This window comes from Alosa alosa, chromosome 3 (genome assembly GCF_017589495.1).
Source record: "Alosa alosa isolate M-15738 ecotype Scorff River chromosome 3, AALO_Geno_1.1, whole genome shotgun sequence".
NCBI lineage: Eukaryota > Metazoa > Chordata > Actinopteri > Clupeiformes > Clupeidae > Alosa > Alosa alosa.
The window spans coordinates 30,092,544-30,111,651 of record NC_063191.1 but is presented as its reverse complement, the minus strand read 5'-3'; the positions used below and the strand labels follow the sequence as shown (position 1 = coordinate 30,111,651).

The 19,108-nt window shown below is 41.7% G+C and overlaps 1 protein-coding gene across 1 annotated transcript in view; it reads right to left on the bottom strand.

Annotated features, from left to right (window-relative positions):
• Positions 1 to 19,108, bottom strand: part of vwa8 (von Willebrand factor A domain containing 8) — a 210,269-nt gene that overhangs the window by 68,914 nt on the left and 122,247 nt on the right. The window contains exons 27-29 of the mRNA XM_048239952.1: positions 8,978 to 9,086; positions 8,725 to 8,863; positions 3,696 to 3,883 (exon numbers count right to left, since the gene is read on the bottom strand). Coding sequence (XP_048095909.1) covers positions 3,696 to 3,883; positions 8,725 to 8,863; positions 8,978 to 9,086 — 436 coding nt within the window. The remainder of the gene's footprint in view (positions 1 to 3,695; positions 3,884 to 8,724; positions 8,864 to 8,977; positions 9,087 to 19,108) is intronic.

The following is a 19,108-nucleotide window of genomic DNA, read 5'->3' as shown; positions in this document are numbered from 1 at the left end:
TTGGCTCGGGGTCATGGTGCAAAGGACCCTAGGGTGAAATTACGCCGAACCATCGCTTTAAGGCCCACTTCTCTGTGTTTCTCCGTGCTTCTTAAAGGTGCTAATGTTAATCAGTCGTGAGCGGTGCGACTTTAAGTTTAATATATACTTAGGCTACCGGGGAGGTTTCCTTAGGGGTTTTCCTGGGGATTTTTATTTTCTCTTTTGGGGATATTTTTATTTTCTACATTTTCCTTTCCTCCGGCGCCTGGGCTGCCTTTAAATGTAATCTGAACTGAGCAAATCACGTTTGTTGCGCTCTTGTTTTGGAGAGCTTCTTTTGTTAGTGACTTTGCTATTTATTATTATTTTGTACTCGTGTTTATCAGCACTGGAAGCTTACAAGCAGTAGGCTACGTTGTAGTAGTCTGGATTGTCTGTTTTGTATCCAATGGGCTCCATCTTGCACTCTAGCGCAATTTACTTTGTATACTCTTTGTATACCTATTTTGCAGTCAGCGCATATTGGAATTTTCCCTCCACAGGTACATGTATACCACGGGGCGCTTTCAGCGGAAAGAGGGGAGTGTTCCCATAAAACGGTCCCTGTTGATATTTTGCAGTTTTTGAAAACAATTCCACCACAGACCAGGAACCTCCTGGTCTAAAGTCAGTGGCGCAAATTCAGATGCTATTTTAAGGGCGCATGCATGCAGGAATGAATGCTATGCACACCGATCTACAGAAACCCTGTGCACAGATGGAAATATTCAAAGCCTTGATAATATTTGTCCGTTTCCCGGTTTTGTTCGTGCATTGGTCAACTAAAAATTTAGTAGCCTATATAGTACATCTACATGCAATATCATTACAACAACAATGCCTAATTACGACATATTAATTTGGACAATTTTATACAGTCCTATAAAGGCTAAAGTTACCTTTAGTTTTGTTCCAATTTACCGCCTATAAGCATTATTCCTGCTGCGCTAAGGTTTTGACAAGCACCACAATTTTGCCTACCTTGTTGTAGCCCATCTGAAATAACTCCAAGCTTTGCTATGTTCCCTCCATCCTTTTGTTGTTTTCAAAAAACGTTTTATATCCATGATGGCCTTGAAGTCTTGAGTTTGTGAATTAGCTTAAATCAGCTTATTATGTGCTGTTAACCAGCAACCATAGATAGTAAAAGAAAGCAGCAAGTAGCCTTGGCTACAATTTCTGTAGTTGCTGCGTCCATTCATTGTTATTCTCTCTCCTGCTCAAACAAAAGTTGCGCGCGCATTAAGTTGATGATAACGTGTTTACAAACTCTACTTTACATAAAATATTGTAAATAGCCTACTGTCATGCAGTTAATGGGATACTGTGCTAAGTTGGAAAGTTAGGTCAACTTGGAAACCGTTTCTCGTTGTTGAGTTGCCTGATGGTAAGGTACAGTCGTAGCTTACACCTGCAGGAGCGCTTGCTTGGGCGCCTGTGTTGCGCAATGCACTTTGCTCCTCTCATCTATACGATGCAGTTCCCATTTCTCCAAACCATACATAATTACAAGGACAAATATTGCTACACAAGGGAAATCAGTGTGAAAATGTGAAAAAATATATCTAAAAAATCTAGCGTACACATTTCCACGAATCATGGATGTGTTGGTGACATAAATTAGGAAATATTAGAGGACTTAATGAGACGTGATGTTGAACTGCATGCCGATGCCATTTAACCCAAATGCCCCAGCAGCAGCACGGGAGAGGAGAGCTTTTCTGACAGAAGATCTGCATTGTCTATAGTGAGGTAATGTTAGATTACATTGCAAAAATATCACCATGCATTCATAACCTCGTGATTCAGTGAGAATGATCCCAAAACATCAGAAAGAGACATTTCTGTATTACATTTTGTCAAGAGGAAAAATCAAAAGCAAACTGTTCCCAACTGACTATAGCGCTGTAAACCATTCCTGGCTGCACCTGGCAAATCTGCCATCATAATAGCAATCCGCTATGGAACAAGCGTGCCTGTTGTTAAAGGGAATGTGAGATGACGCTCTGATTGGTTTATTGCACATTACGCCCAAACCACTTCACACCCATGAGTAATGTAGCTACTACAGACCACCCCATTTTAGATTTGCGTCGGGCGCAACAGTCATTATCCCGCCGGTAAAATAGCAACAGCGCCCAAAATCCGCCCACAAAGTGACTTGCGCAAAGTCAATTGCGCTGGAGTGGAAGATAGAGCCCAATATCTAAAATGCCTTGTTTGCGTTGCATTTCAGCAGTTTATTATATTTGTATCTATCCTGCTGCTGCATATATGAAGGAGGCAGACGAGAAAGCACTGCTTGGTCCTGTGAATGAAACATTTAGCTAAGTTTAAAAAAAAAAAAAAAAACACGCCCAGACCACTCCTGTTGACAGGAGCATCATTCTCTACTATTTCTGCAATACGCTTAAGGCATTTTCGTTGCCTACGATAGGAGTTTGTCAAGTCTGAAGTATAACCTCAATGCAAAGCAATCCGGGGGTATGAGTTAGCACACCTCTTGATGATAATAATGCTAGACGCCAGCCTTGTCAAAGTTAACTTTGCAAATGTATTGACTGACTAGCTAACCAACGAACTTCCTTACTAAGATGACTACATTTGTTGCACACTTGAAATAAAATGTCTTCATAAGTATGTTGAAGGTGGTTACATTTATTTCTATTCCAATAACTTCACACATTACATTTCCGTTCGCACATGTACACTGCTTTTCTTTTCTTGATTTTTTCTACTGTTTAGTTTAATCTCTTTCTACTCAACTACTTGAACTGCTCTATGTGTTATCCTGGACTACCAGCCACTGGATAGAAAAGGCAAAAACATAGTAATTATGTGAATACAAATCTACAACATGTTTAAATGGCCAAAAAAGAGCAAATCATAGGGGTATACCACACATTACCTTGGTGTTAGGGTACTGCACATGTGACTGACAGTGAGTGGAAACTTCAGTCATTTACATTTATCAATCATACTAAAAATCTGACAGGCACTATGGTGATAACTACACCAGAGGGAAAATTATAATATGGGGCCCTTCATTAGCGTGATAAGGGGATTTATTGGAACTTATTAAATTAAATGAACAATTTCTTATAATAATACATTTTATTTATAGAGTGCTTTTGAAGTACTCAAAGCAGCTTTATGTGCATGTTAAAACAGTCATAATATCAAAAACCTTAGATTCTGAACTGAACTGAACAAACGGGTTCATGAAAGGAGGACCACAAACCGCAAACCGTTGTGCAAAGCTTGTGGAAGATTACCCAAAGTGTTAGATTAAAGTTACATTAATAAAGTGTATGTACACTTTTGACCCTATGATTGACTGATTGAATGATTGTGATGATTCATGTCTACTATTATTCTGGAATACTGCCTCATTGAAATAAAGTAGTTTGACTAATATGGATATATTGCAATGAAATATTCAGAATTGTGAAAAACTGGATGTATTTTTTCCAGGGTGTATGTAAACTTTTCAACTGAACAAAATCCAACTGTATAGGACATGATGATAAAAAAAGTTTTTGTTTTGTTGGCATCCTTCCAGCCTTCTCCACACATTAAATGAGCAATACATTATGAAATAATATAGGCCCATATGATTTTTATCAATGTGTATGTGCCTTGTTCTAGTGGAGTATTCATTAGGATGACCTCACCTCTTCTTCATGGAGAATCACCTGGCCTTCAAGAGGTCCACCAAGTGGTGCTATGGTGACCAGAGGCTGCCAAGCACCACTGAGGGTTCTTGGGAAGATTTCATAGAGGTCCACACAATGTAACACATTTGCCCTTTCTTTCATGGCATAAATGGACACTGGATTACATGTGGCTACGAAGATGACATCTGAAATAATAAACACTTGTTCATATTATTGATATTTTTTGTCTGCAATATTGATATGAACAGAATGATTTATGACAGGAAAATGTCTAATGAAGGGTAGCTTGTCGCTATATCATTGATATTGCTTTCACATTTGCAAATGCATAAGTGACAAATATTTTGTCACATTATTATCCTGCCATGAGGTTGGCATGTGTTGTGCATATACAATTGTGAGAATAAGTTTACACACCCATGCTAAAGTTGACTAAAAAGAGGAATAAAAATTAATCTTTTGGAAACTGATTAATGAAAGTTTTGAAAAATCATCTTTTAAAGTGAGTAAACTTGAGTCTATTGTGATATTTCTCAGGAATGCTTTCACAGCTGACGTCTGACTACCCATAACCTTAGCACCTGATTTTAACAATGAAATTTTTATATCATTTTAACAATGATATATAGGATCCAAGATGGCGGCGCGTACACACGCAGCGACCTCTCTCTGTCCCAACCGTACGGTGTTTTGTTCGTTTAAAAAGTGTTTGTCCGAAAGTTTTACGTGTTCGTCTTGTCTTACTACGTCGTACTACAAGTACAGCAGGCAGTTTTTAATCGACATCTGCAAAAGCAAGTTTTGCAGCGTTCTGGACTTTGCAACAGAGACGCTAAAGGAACTCGGACTACTCCGCCTGCAACAACACCGACTCGCCTGCTACTCCTCCCCGGAAAGAAAGCCGGCGGTGTGCGAGGAAGCAGAAGAGGGGCAAGCTGAGGCGTCCGGGCCAGGCTAGCGGCCAGCCCAACTCGCCCAGCCATACCATCCATTCTCCTGGCAAATGTACGATCACTGGACAACAAAATGGATCACATCGACTGCTGAGATCAACGAACCGCACAGTAAGTAACTGCTGTGTGCTCGTCTTCACTGAGACTTGGTTAAATGACAACATTCCGGACTCTGCTGTACAACTGGAGCAGCTAGCATGCTATCGAGCAGACAGGGCCATTGTAAAGGGAGGTAAATCACGAGGAGGAGGAATCTGTGTTTACATCCGTGGACTTAATGGTGCCGGACACTGTAGTAGTATGCAAACACTGCTCACCACTGGCAGAGTTTATGATCATAAAGTGCCGACCTTTTTTTACCTGCCAAGGGAAATTACTGCGATTCTGCTAGTCGCAGTATACATCCCGCCTACTACCAACAACAACAGTGATAAGAACGCTGCTCTTAGTGAACTGTACCAGGCTGTCAGTGAACAACAGACGGCACACCCAGACGGTTTCACCATCTTCACTGGAGATTTTAACCATGCTGATCTAAAAACTGTACTTCCAAAGCTACACCAGCATGTTGATTTTCCAACAAGAGGAGATAACATCCTGGACCTGGCCTACACTACACACAAAGGAGCATACAAAGCCACCCCCCTCCCCCACATTGGACTTTTCAGACCATATCACTGTTATGCTAATGCCCGCGATACAGACAAAGGGTAAAAGCGAACAAACCGGTTCGTAAGCAGGTAAAAGTGTGGCCTGAGGGAGCCTCCGATGCTCTTCAAGACTGCTTTGACACAACAGACTGGGAAATGTTCAAGCAGGCAGCCACTTACAACAACCGGACAGACATAGAGGAGTATACAGACACTGTAACCTCTTACATCACCAAGTGCATCGATGATGTGACCCACACAAAAGACATCATCACTCGGGCTAACTGGAAGCCATGGCTGACAGGGGATGTCCTCAGGCTGCTGAGGGCCAGAGACAAAGCCTACAGAGCTGGGGATGAAGCTGGCATGAAAACAGCGAGAGCCAACCTGTCCCGTGGCATCAAGGAAGCAAAAAAGGAATACACTCACAAGATAACCACCCACTTCAAAGACAGCAGGAACTCACAAAGCCTATGGCAGGGCATTCAGGCCCTCACGGACTACAAGCCCGCGCCACAGAGCTGTGAGAGCAACATCCCTCTGCTCAACAACCTGAACCGCTTCTTTGCTCGCTTTGAAGCACAAAACAGCACCTGCCCACAGAAGACCCATCCCCCTCTACATGAGCAGCCCCTGTGCCTCTCTGCCGACAGCGTGAAGAGGACACTTGCTGCTATCAACACCCGTAAGGCAACAGGTCCAGACAACATCCCAGGTCGTGCGCTGAAGGACTGCGCAGGGGAGCTTAAGGATGTCTTCACAGACATCTTTAACACTTCCCTGAAGCAAGCCATCGTCCCATCATGTTTCAAAGCTGCCACCATCATACCTGTACCGAAGAAAACTGCTCCATCCTGCTTCAATGACTACCGCCCTGTGGCACTGACACCCATCATCATGAAGTGCTTTGAGCGGCTTGTCATGTCACATATCAAAGCCATTCTCCCCCCCCACCCTGGACCCCTTCCAGTTTGCATACCGAGCCAAGCGGTCTACAGAGGATGCAATCTGCTCTGCCCTCCACCCAGCCCTCACCCACCTGGAAAAAAGAGACTCATATGTGAGATTGCTGTTTATAGACTTCAGTTCTGCATTCAACACCATAATACCACAACAACTCATCTGCAAACTTGACAAACTAGGACTCAGTACCTACCTCTGCAACTGGCTACTGGACTTCCTCTGTCAGAGGCCCCAAGTAGTAACGTGTTGGCAACAATACCTCAAGCAGCATCACACTGAGCACAGGGGCCCCAAGGCTGCGTGCTCAGTCCGCTGCTCTTCACCCTGCTGACGATGACTGCACTGCAACCTACAGCAACAATCACATAGTGAAATTTGCTGACGACACAACTCTGGTGGGTCTCATCACCAAGGGGCGGCGAGACTCAATACAGGTTGGAGGTCGACCATCTGACCACGTGGTGCAGGGACAACAACCTCCTGCTGAGCGTCAGCAAGACCAAAGAGATTGTTGTTGACTTCGGAGAGGTCACACCCAACACCTGCCACTGACCATCGGACGGGTGCTGTGGTGGAGAGAGCGAGCAGCACCAAATTCCTGGGGTGCACATCAGTGAAGACCCTCCTGGACCACCAACACTGCATCACTGGCTTAAGAGAGCTCAGCGCCGCCTGTACTTCCCTCGCGAAAACTCAGGCGAGCAAGTGCTCCACCAGCCATCATGACCACATTCTACCGAGGCACCATTGAGAGCATCCTCTCCAGCTGTATCGCTGTGTGGGGGCGGAAGCTGCACTGAATACAACAGGAAAGCCCTGCAGCATAGTGAACACAGCTGGAAGGATCATTGGTGCTTCACTCCCCTCCCTGAAGGACATTTACACCACCCACCTCACCCCAAGGCTTTGACCAAAATTGTGAGTGATGCAAGTCACCCCGCTCACAATCTGTTTGATCTACTGCCCTCTGGGAAGAGGTACAGAAGCCTGCGGCTCCCAAGACTACCAGACTCACTAACAGCTTCATACACCAAGCTGTAAGGATGCTGAACTCTCTCCCTCCTCTCCCCCCTCCACCCTCAGCTACATAACATCCTGGACATTGGACCCACAATGGCCGCCTGCACTACTCCACCTGCACACTTGAACACTTGCACACTTGTACACTTTACAACTTGGTGTTGTTGTCCTGAAAACACAACACTTCTGCTGCTCTTACATAACTTGCACCACTATGCCACTTTCTTTATTACTTAGGTCAAACAGTATTTTATAGTATTTTACAGTATTTGCACTAGTATTTTATTGACTGTCTATGCACAATTTCAACAAAATTTTGCTGCTCTTATTTTTTCATTATTATTATATGTGCCCTCTTATTTACTTATTTACTTACTTTTTTGTTTACTTGAATGTTACGTTTGTCTGTGGACTTAAAATTGGTCAAATATGTCTTGTCTTCACCGTGGGATAGTGAGAAACGTAATTTCGATCTCTTTGTATGTCTGGAACATGTGAAGAAATTGACAATAAAGCTGACTTTGACTTTGACTTTGAAATGTATGCCTTCATCAGTGCAAAAGACACTTTTTGTGAAGGGTGACAAGACTTTTGACCGTGTCAGTTTGACAGTATTACACTTCCCGCAGCATTTTGGTGATATTTTGCGTTCAATTGGGGACAACAATTGTTGTTTTGGTTGTGTTGAGCTCTTGAAATTGTACTGGTTTGTTTGTTTTCTCAAAAAAACTACAAAAGTGTGTGTATTTTTAAAGGGGTGACAAGACTTTTGTTTATGTGTAATAAATTGGAATGACACAGGAAAAAAGCATTGAACGCGCCTACTGAAATTTCTTAAATACTTTGTGGAAAAGCATTTATTTGTAATGGCAGCTTCAAGACATTTTCTGTATGACGATACTAATCAGACACAGTATGCAAATGTCATTCTTGCCCATTCTTCTAAACAGATAAGTCAGTCTAGATAATGTTGAAGATTCCAGGGGTTCCTCTTGTGAATCTTGATCTTTAGTTAACCTTCAGAACTGTTCAGTTGGATTTAGGGCCTTAATTTCCTTTGTCTGAAACCAATTGAGAGTTTCCTTTGCTGTATGCTTTGTTTCATTGTCCTGCAGAAAGTCATTAGTTTCTGACAGCGCTTCTCGACTAGGGTTCGACCAAGGGAAAACAGGTTCTAGGAGGGTTGGCTCGGGGTCATGGTGCAAAGCTCCCTAGAGTGAAATTACTTTGAACCATCGCTTGAAATTAAGGCTCATTTTTTTAATCCAATGACAGATGAATTGACTTGTTTTTTATGTTTTAATTTTAAGAAGATTTTGACTTATCCAATACTAACTAGACATTTTATCTTAAAGATATCACTTTTTGCAGTGTAGGGCATTTACATGTGTTGGATGTGTGTGTGTGTGCGTGTGCAAGGTCCTTCTGCTGGACACATACCCTTTGCAGTGGTGACATCACATACAATGTTGACCTCATTCATAGGAATCTGCCAGTGGGCATGTTCTTCAGTGAAGCTCACAGCTCTAGACTCATTTCTCTCAATGTCATAAGGCTGAACACGCAGGAAGACTGGGCCCTGTGGTACAAAGCAAATTGATAACTGTTATAAAAGGTTTACAAAAACCAGTACACAAAATAATATAAGCTATTACAGTTTGGAAAACTGTAGCATTTGTTAAAAAGCTCATACCTTGATGTCTATTTTATAAGATTCAGTGGGGCACAAGAGTTTGCGCCGTACATTTCCACTTTGATTTATGGTCCAGTATCCAGACATCTTGCATACAGGAAGAGGCAACCTTAGGGAAAGGGTGCACCTATATTTACTATCTAGGCCATGACTGAATTAACTGGTACACTTTTCAAAATGATGATTAGAAACAACATTTCTCTTGATTTACTTCTCTTATACAGCTAATGTGTCAAAGTAATAACAGGCTTTTGGTGAGATTCTGGGAATGAAGTTGTCTCCTTAAACTGCTTTTCTTTGAGAAGCAGTAATATACTCATTCATACTGCTAAGGACCATAATTGTTTGTATGGTGTGTTTGTATGGTATGAGTATGGCATGGGAAAGTGACAGTCAGCAGTTCCTGCTAATGCTGGTGCGGCGCACTCCCGTCGTCTAGATCGTATAATGTAAGGTGGCAATCCTAGCGGTTTTAAGCCAGTCCAAGTGAGTCTTTTTCTAGTCTTGACATTACGACAAAATCAAGCGTGTTTGATATTATTGCAAGTCTTTTAGTCTCGGCTCATGATAACACTAGTGTGGACAATATAAAAACCAATACTGAGCTCTCTCCAGCACCGGACAGGAAGGGGCAAAGTGATTAAAGCCAGATGTGAATATTTGTTATCTAATTTCTTATAAATTATTAGTATTCTACCTGACAGAACAAATCTAAACACTTCACCTTCCCCTGCAGGAACACTAGTTTTAGGCTGATGTTAAAAAACTGACGTTTAAGCCACTGTACTAGATTAATTCAGTTATACAGTGGGCAGTGCTTCGAATTGGCCAGCTTCACTCGCGGTCCGCGCGTGGGATCACGCGGTATCACGCGACTTTAATTTGTATTTTTCCAGTGAGACGCTGCAACAACCCAAACAACCGGTAGATGGCTCAAGTGAGCAGGGTGTCTCGTAAAAAGAAATGGAGCCTGGAAAACCCTACACAGACTTCACTACAGACTTTAGCAGACTGGTTTAGAAATAATGTAATAGCCAGAAATATGCCTGCCCTAATAAAGAAATATTTGGTTAACTGCGAGTGAATCCCGTTTGCAGCCGTAGAGACGCAGGACAAATTAAACATTCTGGTTTTCTCCGAGTGCAACGATGATAGACAGACATCATTTGGACAAAATATAGAGTATTAACCTCCGTTGCTCAGCCAAATGCCTTCCTGTTACGTCCTGTTATCACGGAGTTACAGGCGATAAACGATTTTTGATGGTCACAAGTTTACTTCATTAGGGACTGTTCGTTATTTATTTAAGGGGCTACCGGAGGAGTTTGGGAGCATTAGTCCAAAAAGACGTGACCCTCCCTCGCCAGCAATACATTTTTCTATGACCCTCCAAAGTGATTATGAAAAAATCACTGTCAACTTTTTCCGGGTTTATCGCCTACTGTATTTTAACGTTTTCACATATTTGGCCATAAGCCGTTTATCATAGGCTATCACGAAACCAAACTACAAAGGCGAACACTTTAACAGGGGGAATTAATTGGGCATGAATCATGCTGAACGCTATTTCGCTACCTTAGAATAATAAGGTTCTATCTGCGTTTTGAGTAGGTACAACCGACGATTGAAAGCGGGGACGAATGAAACATTCGGTTTTCTCCGAAAGTGCAACGATGATAGACAGTCATCATTTGGACAAAACATGGAGCATATTAACCTCCGTTGCTCAGCCAAATGCCTTCCTGTTACGTCCTGGTATCACGGATTCTGGCGATAAACGATTTTTGATGGTCACAAGTTTACTTCATTAGCGATTTATTTTTTTGGATTATTAAAGAGTGTTTTTCATTTAAAGGTTTGACTTCGTGCTTATTCAGTAGAGCATTTAGTGCTCTCCCCAATCCCAGACGTTCACATTGCATGTTTGTTTGTAATGGATGCAACCCATGAGATAGGCTATGCGTTTGACAATAAGTTGTTAACAGAACCAAGACATATAGCCCAGCAGCTATCTAGGGACTGATCGTTATTTATTGAAGGGGCCACCGGAGGAATTTTGAGTGCTTCAGTTGGAAGTTGCATGACCCTCTCTTGCCTGCTAGAAATTGTTCAATGACCCTCCGACAGAATTGTTAAAAAAGACATGACCCTCCCCTGCCAATTGTCTTCGCCCGCGCCACAACCACACACTTTGTGATAACATTCTTAAATCAATCTTTCCGTGAGCTTGCATGCTACCAGTCCTTCCTTTTCAAATGTGTTGCCTGTTTGCACAATTTCACAAATAATCATATGTGATTAATAGTATGACAAATAATCCCTGTGCGGGGACCGAAACAATGCATGCCAACTTTTTCCGTGTTTATCACGTATTTTAACTTTCCCCACTGTCTTGCCGTTTTTAATGTTTTCCCGTAGAATATCCTATATTTTAATACTCTCATAACAGCCCTGCCATCTGGCCTGTCTCTGTGTTGCCCTGTTGCTACCCTTGCCCTTCCAACTAAAACAGATGTCTTCAAATCATCGTTTTTCCTTGCTTGCGAACTTAGAGTGATGTTAACCTATTTAAGTTTAACGGCGCGATTGCCGTGAGAGCACGATTCATTGGCGCTTGCATGTTCGGCCTTATGTTCACGTGCGCACCTGAGGCTACTCAGCTGCAAGAGAAATAATTTCCCCTCTTTGTATGTTCACTGCAAGTTGGCCTACCATAACTTACCAACTCTGCACTGTAGACTGGCTATTTATATTTTTCTGTGAAATAAGCAAATGTATTTGTTCAACTTTATGAAGCAGAATTACGCGATAGGGTACTTGGAACATAATACATTTGACAAAGGACAGATGAATGTTGCTAGTGACAAAATATTAACTTTCAGTGTTTTACGATGTCTTTGTCATGGGAAGTGTTTTTCCCCTGCATTTATTCTAGGTTACTGTCAGTGACTGCCCGGAGAGAAGCGGGTTCTGTGTTTCGTTCATGTCAGTGACTGACGCGCAGAGAAGGGTCTGTGTTGTGTTTGCGTTGCGTTAATTTATTTTCATTGGGCATACCGTGCGTGCCGTCCACAGCTCTTCAGTTCTGACAAAGCCAAAATTACTCCTTTAGCGTTTGTATGGTTATATTGTTTGACGGGGGTGTCCCAAGCAGCTTTCAGCCATAAGGCTACTTTGAGAACATTTCAATTCACCCGACACTAATATTCAAAATGTTGAAAACTATTTTCGCATAGCCTATAAAGCAGTTTAATTAAATGGAATGTTAGTTGTAAACAAACGAGCTACTTGGTGAGGCTTGGCCTCACAGATGCGCTTTCGTGCCTTAGATGGCAGGAAAAATCTTCACGATAGGCCTATTAACTAACCACCCGATTCCGTTGGCTGGGGAAGGGGCCATCAGACAATTGTGCCCAGTTAATCCGGCCCTTCCCCAAAAAATCACACCTTCCCACCTCTGACAGCTTAAAAGAAGTCAAGAGGACTCCTTACTCACAGACCTATTCACAAACCTGCGGTTTTGAAATCCTATGCAGCTACAGGAGCTTCCAATGTGAGGAAGCAATTTTGCATTGTAGGCATAACTAACTTGCAATAACGCCGCCAACAACAACCAAAACTAGGCTAATCATTGTCAACATGTAAATTAAATGTAACATTATTGTGAATCAAATTAAAATGTTCTCTTTTGCAAACGTAGGCATAGTAACAGAATAATTTAATAATGTTACAAGATACTACATCAATCCGTATGTTTCATTGGGCTACTAGGCTATTTGTTTTGCCTTGATTCATTTAGGCTAGGCCTTTTTATTCAGGGGCCATATTCACAAAGAATTTTAAGGCTAAAAGTAGCTCCTAACTGGCGAATTTAGGAGCAACTCCTAAAAATAATAATGTGTCCTCTAACTTTGGGACTCTAATTTTTTCACAAAAAGTAATTCACGAAGCATTTTAGACCTAAAAGTAGCACCTAAGTCTGGGACAGCTTAAGTCGAGAGGACTCCTAACTCACTAAGACCTATTCATAAACAGCTTTTTTGTGGCATTTTACGTTGTGATGTTTTGAAATAGCCTATGCGCAACAGGAGCTTCCAATTGCTAGGGAACAATTTTGCATTCATAAAAGGGATGCAATAACGCCACCAACAACAACACAAACTACTCATTGTTAACATGGAAATGAAATGTAACGTTTCATTGTGAATCAAATTAAAATGTTCTCCTCTTTGCAAACGTAGCCTAGGGATATGGTGACAGATTAATGTAATAATGTTGCAAAGGTAGGCTACTGCATCAATCCATAGGCCTATGTTTCATTAGGCTAAGCTATTTGTTTTGCCTTACTCTTTATTCATTTAGGCTAGGCCTTTTTATTCAGTTATTAATCATCTTCCGTCCTTCACACTACTTGTGTAGCGCACGCATTCTCCGACCTGTCACCTGTCAGTCATCATCGGAAGAGAGGTGTTTGGAATTCAGCGTTACAATCGTCAGCCAATCAAGGTGGTCACTTCAGTCAAGCTCGTGCATGAGTAATGACGCGTCATCCATAGCCGCGAAGACTCACTCCTAGTTTAGGAGTTGTCTGAAAGGCTTTGTGAATAACTTTTAAGAGAAAACTCCAATCTAAAATCTTTTAAGTGCGATTTAGGAGTAGCCTACTCCTAGTAGTAAGATAAAAGCCTTTGTGAATAGCCTACGGCCCCAGTTATTCATCATCTTCCGTCCTTGTGTAGCGCACGCATTCTGAGACCTGTCACTCATCATCGTAAGGGAGGTGTTTGGAATCATGCCCGCGTTACAATCATCAGCCAATCAGCCAATCAAGGTGGTCACGCTTGCCCATTTACCCAAATTAATGGTCGAATATTACTGATGATCATTGTTATTTAAGAACATGCAGTGTGCGTAGGGTACCAAAACATCTTGCTCGTAAAAAAGCATCATAACGCACATTCTGGCAGGTCTGTTATTTACTGTAGGCTGCGCAAACCACATGCCTTTATTTTGGGCAAGCCTGCATTCATTCATTCATTCAACCTTTATTTATTCTCGGAGGGTCATTGAGGGAAGCCCTCATTTTCAATGAAGCCGAAATTACAGAAGCGAAGCAAAGCGCTCCACAAACAAGACAACATTCGAGGCCTTCTGTTGAAGAATTTTATATAAAGCCTGCGCTGACAGTAATCCTCCTGCCCCTGATAGGCCTACCACAGCTGTGGATAGTGTGGAATGTTCAAGTAATAACACAATCCAATGTGTGTCTCAATTGTCCCCGCTGACCACCTCACACATTTCTCTAGATTTTGCAACGAACTTACATGACACAATGCCATAAAATATGCCAGTTTTAGGACACAGAATAATGTTTGTAATGATACCAGGTAGGCCAGGTATTGTCGAAGGTGCATGGTGAAGTGAAATTCTTACTTTGGAAAACAAACATTTGCCGATATCATCGCCGATCATCAGAATATTGCAATAGATTCTGTGTTCTGGACTGCAGGTAACTTGTTAAGCCAGTGGTTATCAAACTTTTATTTCATTCCCCACTTTGATCAAGGGGCATGACTGATGATAGTGGAGATAACGTGTTATTCCGAGGCTTTTGCAAGTCAGCATCTTTGACGGTAGTCTATTAAAAATTAAAAAAAGTTTTCGATGTCCCAAACGGAGAGCCATACTTTATTGTTTTTAACGATCTCTATGCTACTCACAAAAATGTAGGCATGGGGACATGATGAAGTAGGTTATCCAACTGTCGTGTGTTAAATTATTGTGATTACGAGCCAGTGGTTTTCAAACATTATGTGTGACTCGGACATCTAACTAAATGCAACAGGCTCATATCGTCCTCGCATTCGCAAAATGAGGACCAGTGTTTTGTCAAATTGCAAATAGCTATTCGTTTTAACTATTTTTTTTTTTATGATAGTAGCCTATACAAAAAGCACTTTATACTATCTTAATATTGGAATATGGGGAGGGAAGTGGCGCGTCTGCAGTCAGCCAAATATGAATGTAATTCTGCGGCATAAAGCAGATGTAATTGTTTATCGTACAGAAAAATAAAAATGACATGTCAAGCAGTCAATTGACTACATTGCAGTCAAGAAGTAGGGCAAATTAATTTATGAAACCAAAACGTGGGTCATAGTTGTCTAAGCCTCTATTGCGTAGCCTGTCAAAAACGTCGCCAGATGTATTAAATCGGCAACAACATTGTTTTCTGCAGAAGCCTACCCAAGGCTACAGATTAATTCTGAACAGTTATTTCTCTACTGGCTCAATTATCACACCACTGTTTTGATTTGCGTAGTTGCGTTAACCCCAACACTGACAATAATGTAGACAGCAAATTTCGATTTCGATTTTCGTGTAGTCAAGCCTTAAGCCATACCCAAGTAGCCTAAATCGAGGTAATGTTTAATTATGCATGATTTATTTTGTTATTGAATTAAGTAGGCTGGGATTACTCGGCAACAATTATGTAAGGGGACGGCAGGCAGGCAGAGCGATGTACAGTGGCAGAGCGACGCACAGTGGCTGAAAGTGGTACTAAAGCTTCTCGCAGCTTCACGCCGCGTAATGCGCGAATGAAGTGGTCATTTGAAAGCGATGCCCACTGTATGTATAACCATAAGCAGCACATGTTGCAGCACTCCGTATTGTATCTCTCATAAAGGTTTGCGACTTTACACAGTAAATAAAAATCCGAAAAATACTTGGCCTCTTCACAAATTTGCAAAGTTTGTCCCCACCTTCTTTTTTACGGTAGCACCCTGTGGAAACTTGTGAATGTGAATTGTTTTTAAATGTGAGAGGGTGTGAGACGGTAGTTTTCAGTCTTTTCCAAATCTGTTCAAAGTCTTCTGATGTATGGGTAGCATTTGTTGTCCAGGAGTCCTCTTTACCAGTCAATAGACCTTTACCTCTTTTATTTGACTTGAATAACAAGTGTACCATTATTTCATGGCAATAGTTTGTTCTTCAATATAATCACAATTATATGATTAACAATAACATTGTAATAACAACTAGTAACCAATTTAACAGCTAAATAAACCCCTGACTCCCATAATAAGGAACTGACATAGTATCTGAATATTAGCCTGTTGGTGAACTGGACTGAAGCGTTCTGTTGGTTAAACTTTTGACAAGAAATAGGGCCAACCACCAAGGTATAGCAACACACATGGGACCTGTTGTTCAGTTGCACATGCATATTCTTGTTTTACTCAAAACTCTACCAATTGGACTTTCGCCTTTGCCATGCACTGTAAGAGGGTTGCAACTGGATCACGGACAAATTGAGCCAGGATAACCAAGATATCTCGGCTTAATCCCTTATCCTAGTTTTGTGCAACAGGCCCCTGGAAAGAGTGCACCGTACACAAGCTCCAAAGCCTGCCTTGGGACAACGTCCGCGAGCCATCATTGTTAGATTCCATCGCTATCAAGATAAGGAGCGTGTGCTCCGATGGCCAAGGTCACAGAAGGAAGACAAAGTTCGACGGCAACAGAAATCTATTCTTCCCCTATATGAGTTCAAGCCTGGCCAAGCAACGAGCGACATTCAAGGACATCAAGAATAAACTCTAATCACGTTCCTACGCCACCCTGCTCGCCTCATCTCTTCGACACCCCTGAAGCAGCAGAAGCATTCTATAATCAGATGAAAGGGAACTTTCCAACACCGATAAAGAACAAAGCTAAATGATGCCTGCCACGTCTGAAAGGTTTGAGATTGAGTTAGCTTGAACACTAAATAGCCTGGGTGATAGGCTATTAGATGCTGATTTTGGATAATTAATAGAACACCTGAATTGCGCTTTAGACTATGACACTGAAAGGCGAGTTTTGTGTTGGGTGGGGTGAATTGGGTAAATGTAGAAAGAAGCTTAACTTTTGAACAAAAAAAAAGTGTTTTATTGTGTGCACTTGCAGTGTATGCGTTCAGTAATGGGAGCAAAACCCTTCTTGTGTTGAACTGAGTTCGATCTCACCTCTACAGGGAATGCAGAAAAAAGCATACTGAGATCTAAAGGGATGCTGTATGAATATGGCGACAAAGCAAGCCATCTGCTGGCCCTCCAGCTCAAACACCAAGCAACATCACGACACATTGATCAAATTAATGATCAGTCAGCGGGTCTTACAACGTGTCCCCCTGAGGATCAATGCAGCTTTCAAAGCATACTATTCCAAACGTTATACTTCTGAACCCCCTTCTGCAGACTTAAACATGAACACATATTTGAAACATGAACACATATTTGGACAGCATAGACATACCAACAATTGATATTTTAACACAGATCACTAAATCAACAAATAACCCTAGGGGAAATATATGACAGTATTAGGGAAATGAACAATGGCAAAACACCAGGGCCTGATGGGCTGCCGCCTGAGTTTTACAAAAGATTCTCCATTAAATTATCCCCTTTATTTCTAGATATGTTTAACCACTTCTTGTCTATAGGAACACTGCCAAAGACTTTGACGGAGGCGTCTATTTCAGTTATCCTTAAAAAGGATAAGAATCCTGCTGAATGCAGTTCCTATCAACCCATATCACTTCTAAATGTTGATGTAAAAATACTAGCAAAAACACTGGCAAGAAGATTGGAAACATGTCTCCCCTCGGTAATTTCTGAGGACCAAACTGGCTTCATCAGAGGCCGTCAGTTATCATCAAATATAAGACGTCTATTAAATATTATCTCTGCCCCATCCAATGCGATAAAGCCTGAAATAGTGCTTTCACTGGATGCGGAAAAAGACAGTATAGAATGGGGGTACTTGTTTAAGGTGCTGGAAAAATGTGGGTTTGGGAAACAATTCATAACATGGATACGCCTACTCTATTCATCGCCCCTTGCCCGTGTTAACACAAATAGGTAGTACTCAATATACTTTCCTCTGTCCCGCGGAACTCGCCAGGGGTCTCCGCTGTCACTGCTACTTTTCGCCCTCGCTATTGAACCGTTCATCAACCCATCTGCAGGGTATCAGACAGATCCCATCACCTGTGCTAATAAAATACAGATACTAAAGAAATGTGGTACATTTTCAGGCTACAAAATCAATCTCCAAAAAACAGTGTTTCCCAATAAGCTCTAAAGCCAAAACACTTACAGTACACAGGGACACATACGTTTCAATCTTTCACCAGGTAAGGGGTTTCATAAATATAACATTGGCAAAGTAATGATTAAAGTAAAAGCCAACCTACAGAAATGGTCCAGATTGCCATTGTCATTAGCGGGCAGAGTACAAACAATAAAAATTAATGTCTTGCCTAGATTTTTGTTCCTTTTTCAATGTCTACCTCTCTTCCTGGCAAAATCATTTTTCAAGAAGCTTGACCAAATTATCCTCCCATTCTTGTGGGCAGGCAAGGTTGCCAGAATTAACAAAAATGCTTTGCAGGCAGCAAGACCAGAGGGTGGCCTGGGCCTGCCTAATTTCATGTTCTACTACTGGGCTGCAAATATACAAAAAATACTCAGCTGGAGAGTGAGTTAGACTGGTGCAAAATGGAGTCCCTCTCCTGCCTCACCTCCTCACTTGTAGCTCTGACATGCTCCCCTTTACCATTCTCAGCCACAAATTACACCTCAAACCCCGTAATTCTGTCAACCTTGAAAATATGGGCACAGTTCCGCAAACACTTTAAATTAAACAATTTCACCCTCCTTGGTCCATTATGCTACAATCATAATTTCTTACCTTCCAAACTTGACTCTGCATTAAAGGTATCACATCATTCAGGGGGCTGTTTTTAAATGGAACATTTGCTGACTTTAAAAGTTTGTCCCATGAGCATGACTTACCCCAAAACAACTTCTTCCGCTATCTTCAGGTACGCAGTTTTATTAAAGACCATTGCAGCATGTTCCCATCTCTGCCTGCAGACTTACCAAGAATTCTTGACAGACCTGAAAGCCTGACAAAGATCTTGTCCAAGTTATACAAATATATCCTTCAATCCAACCCCTCTCCACTGGTCAAAGTTAAACAGGAGTGGGAAAACGAGCTTGGAGTCCAATTTCAAGACTCCTAGTGGGGGCCAAATTACAAGCGAATTGCTCCTCATCCTGTGCCCGTCTTAACTTAATACAA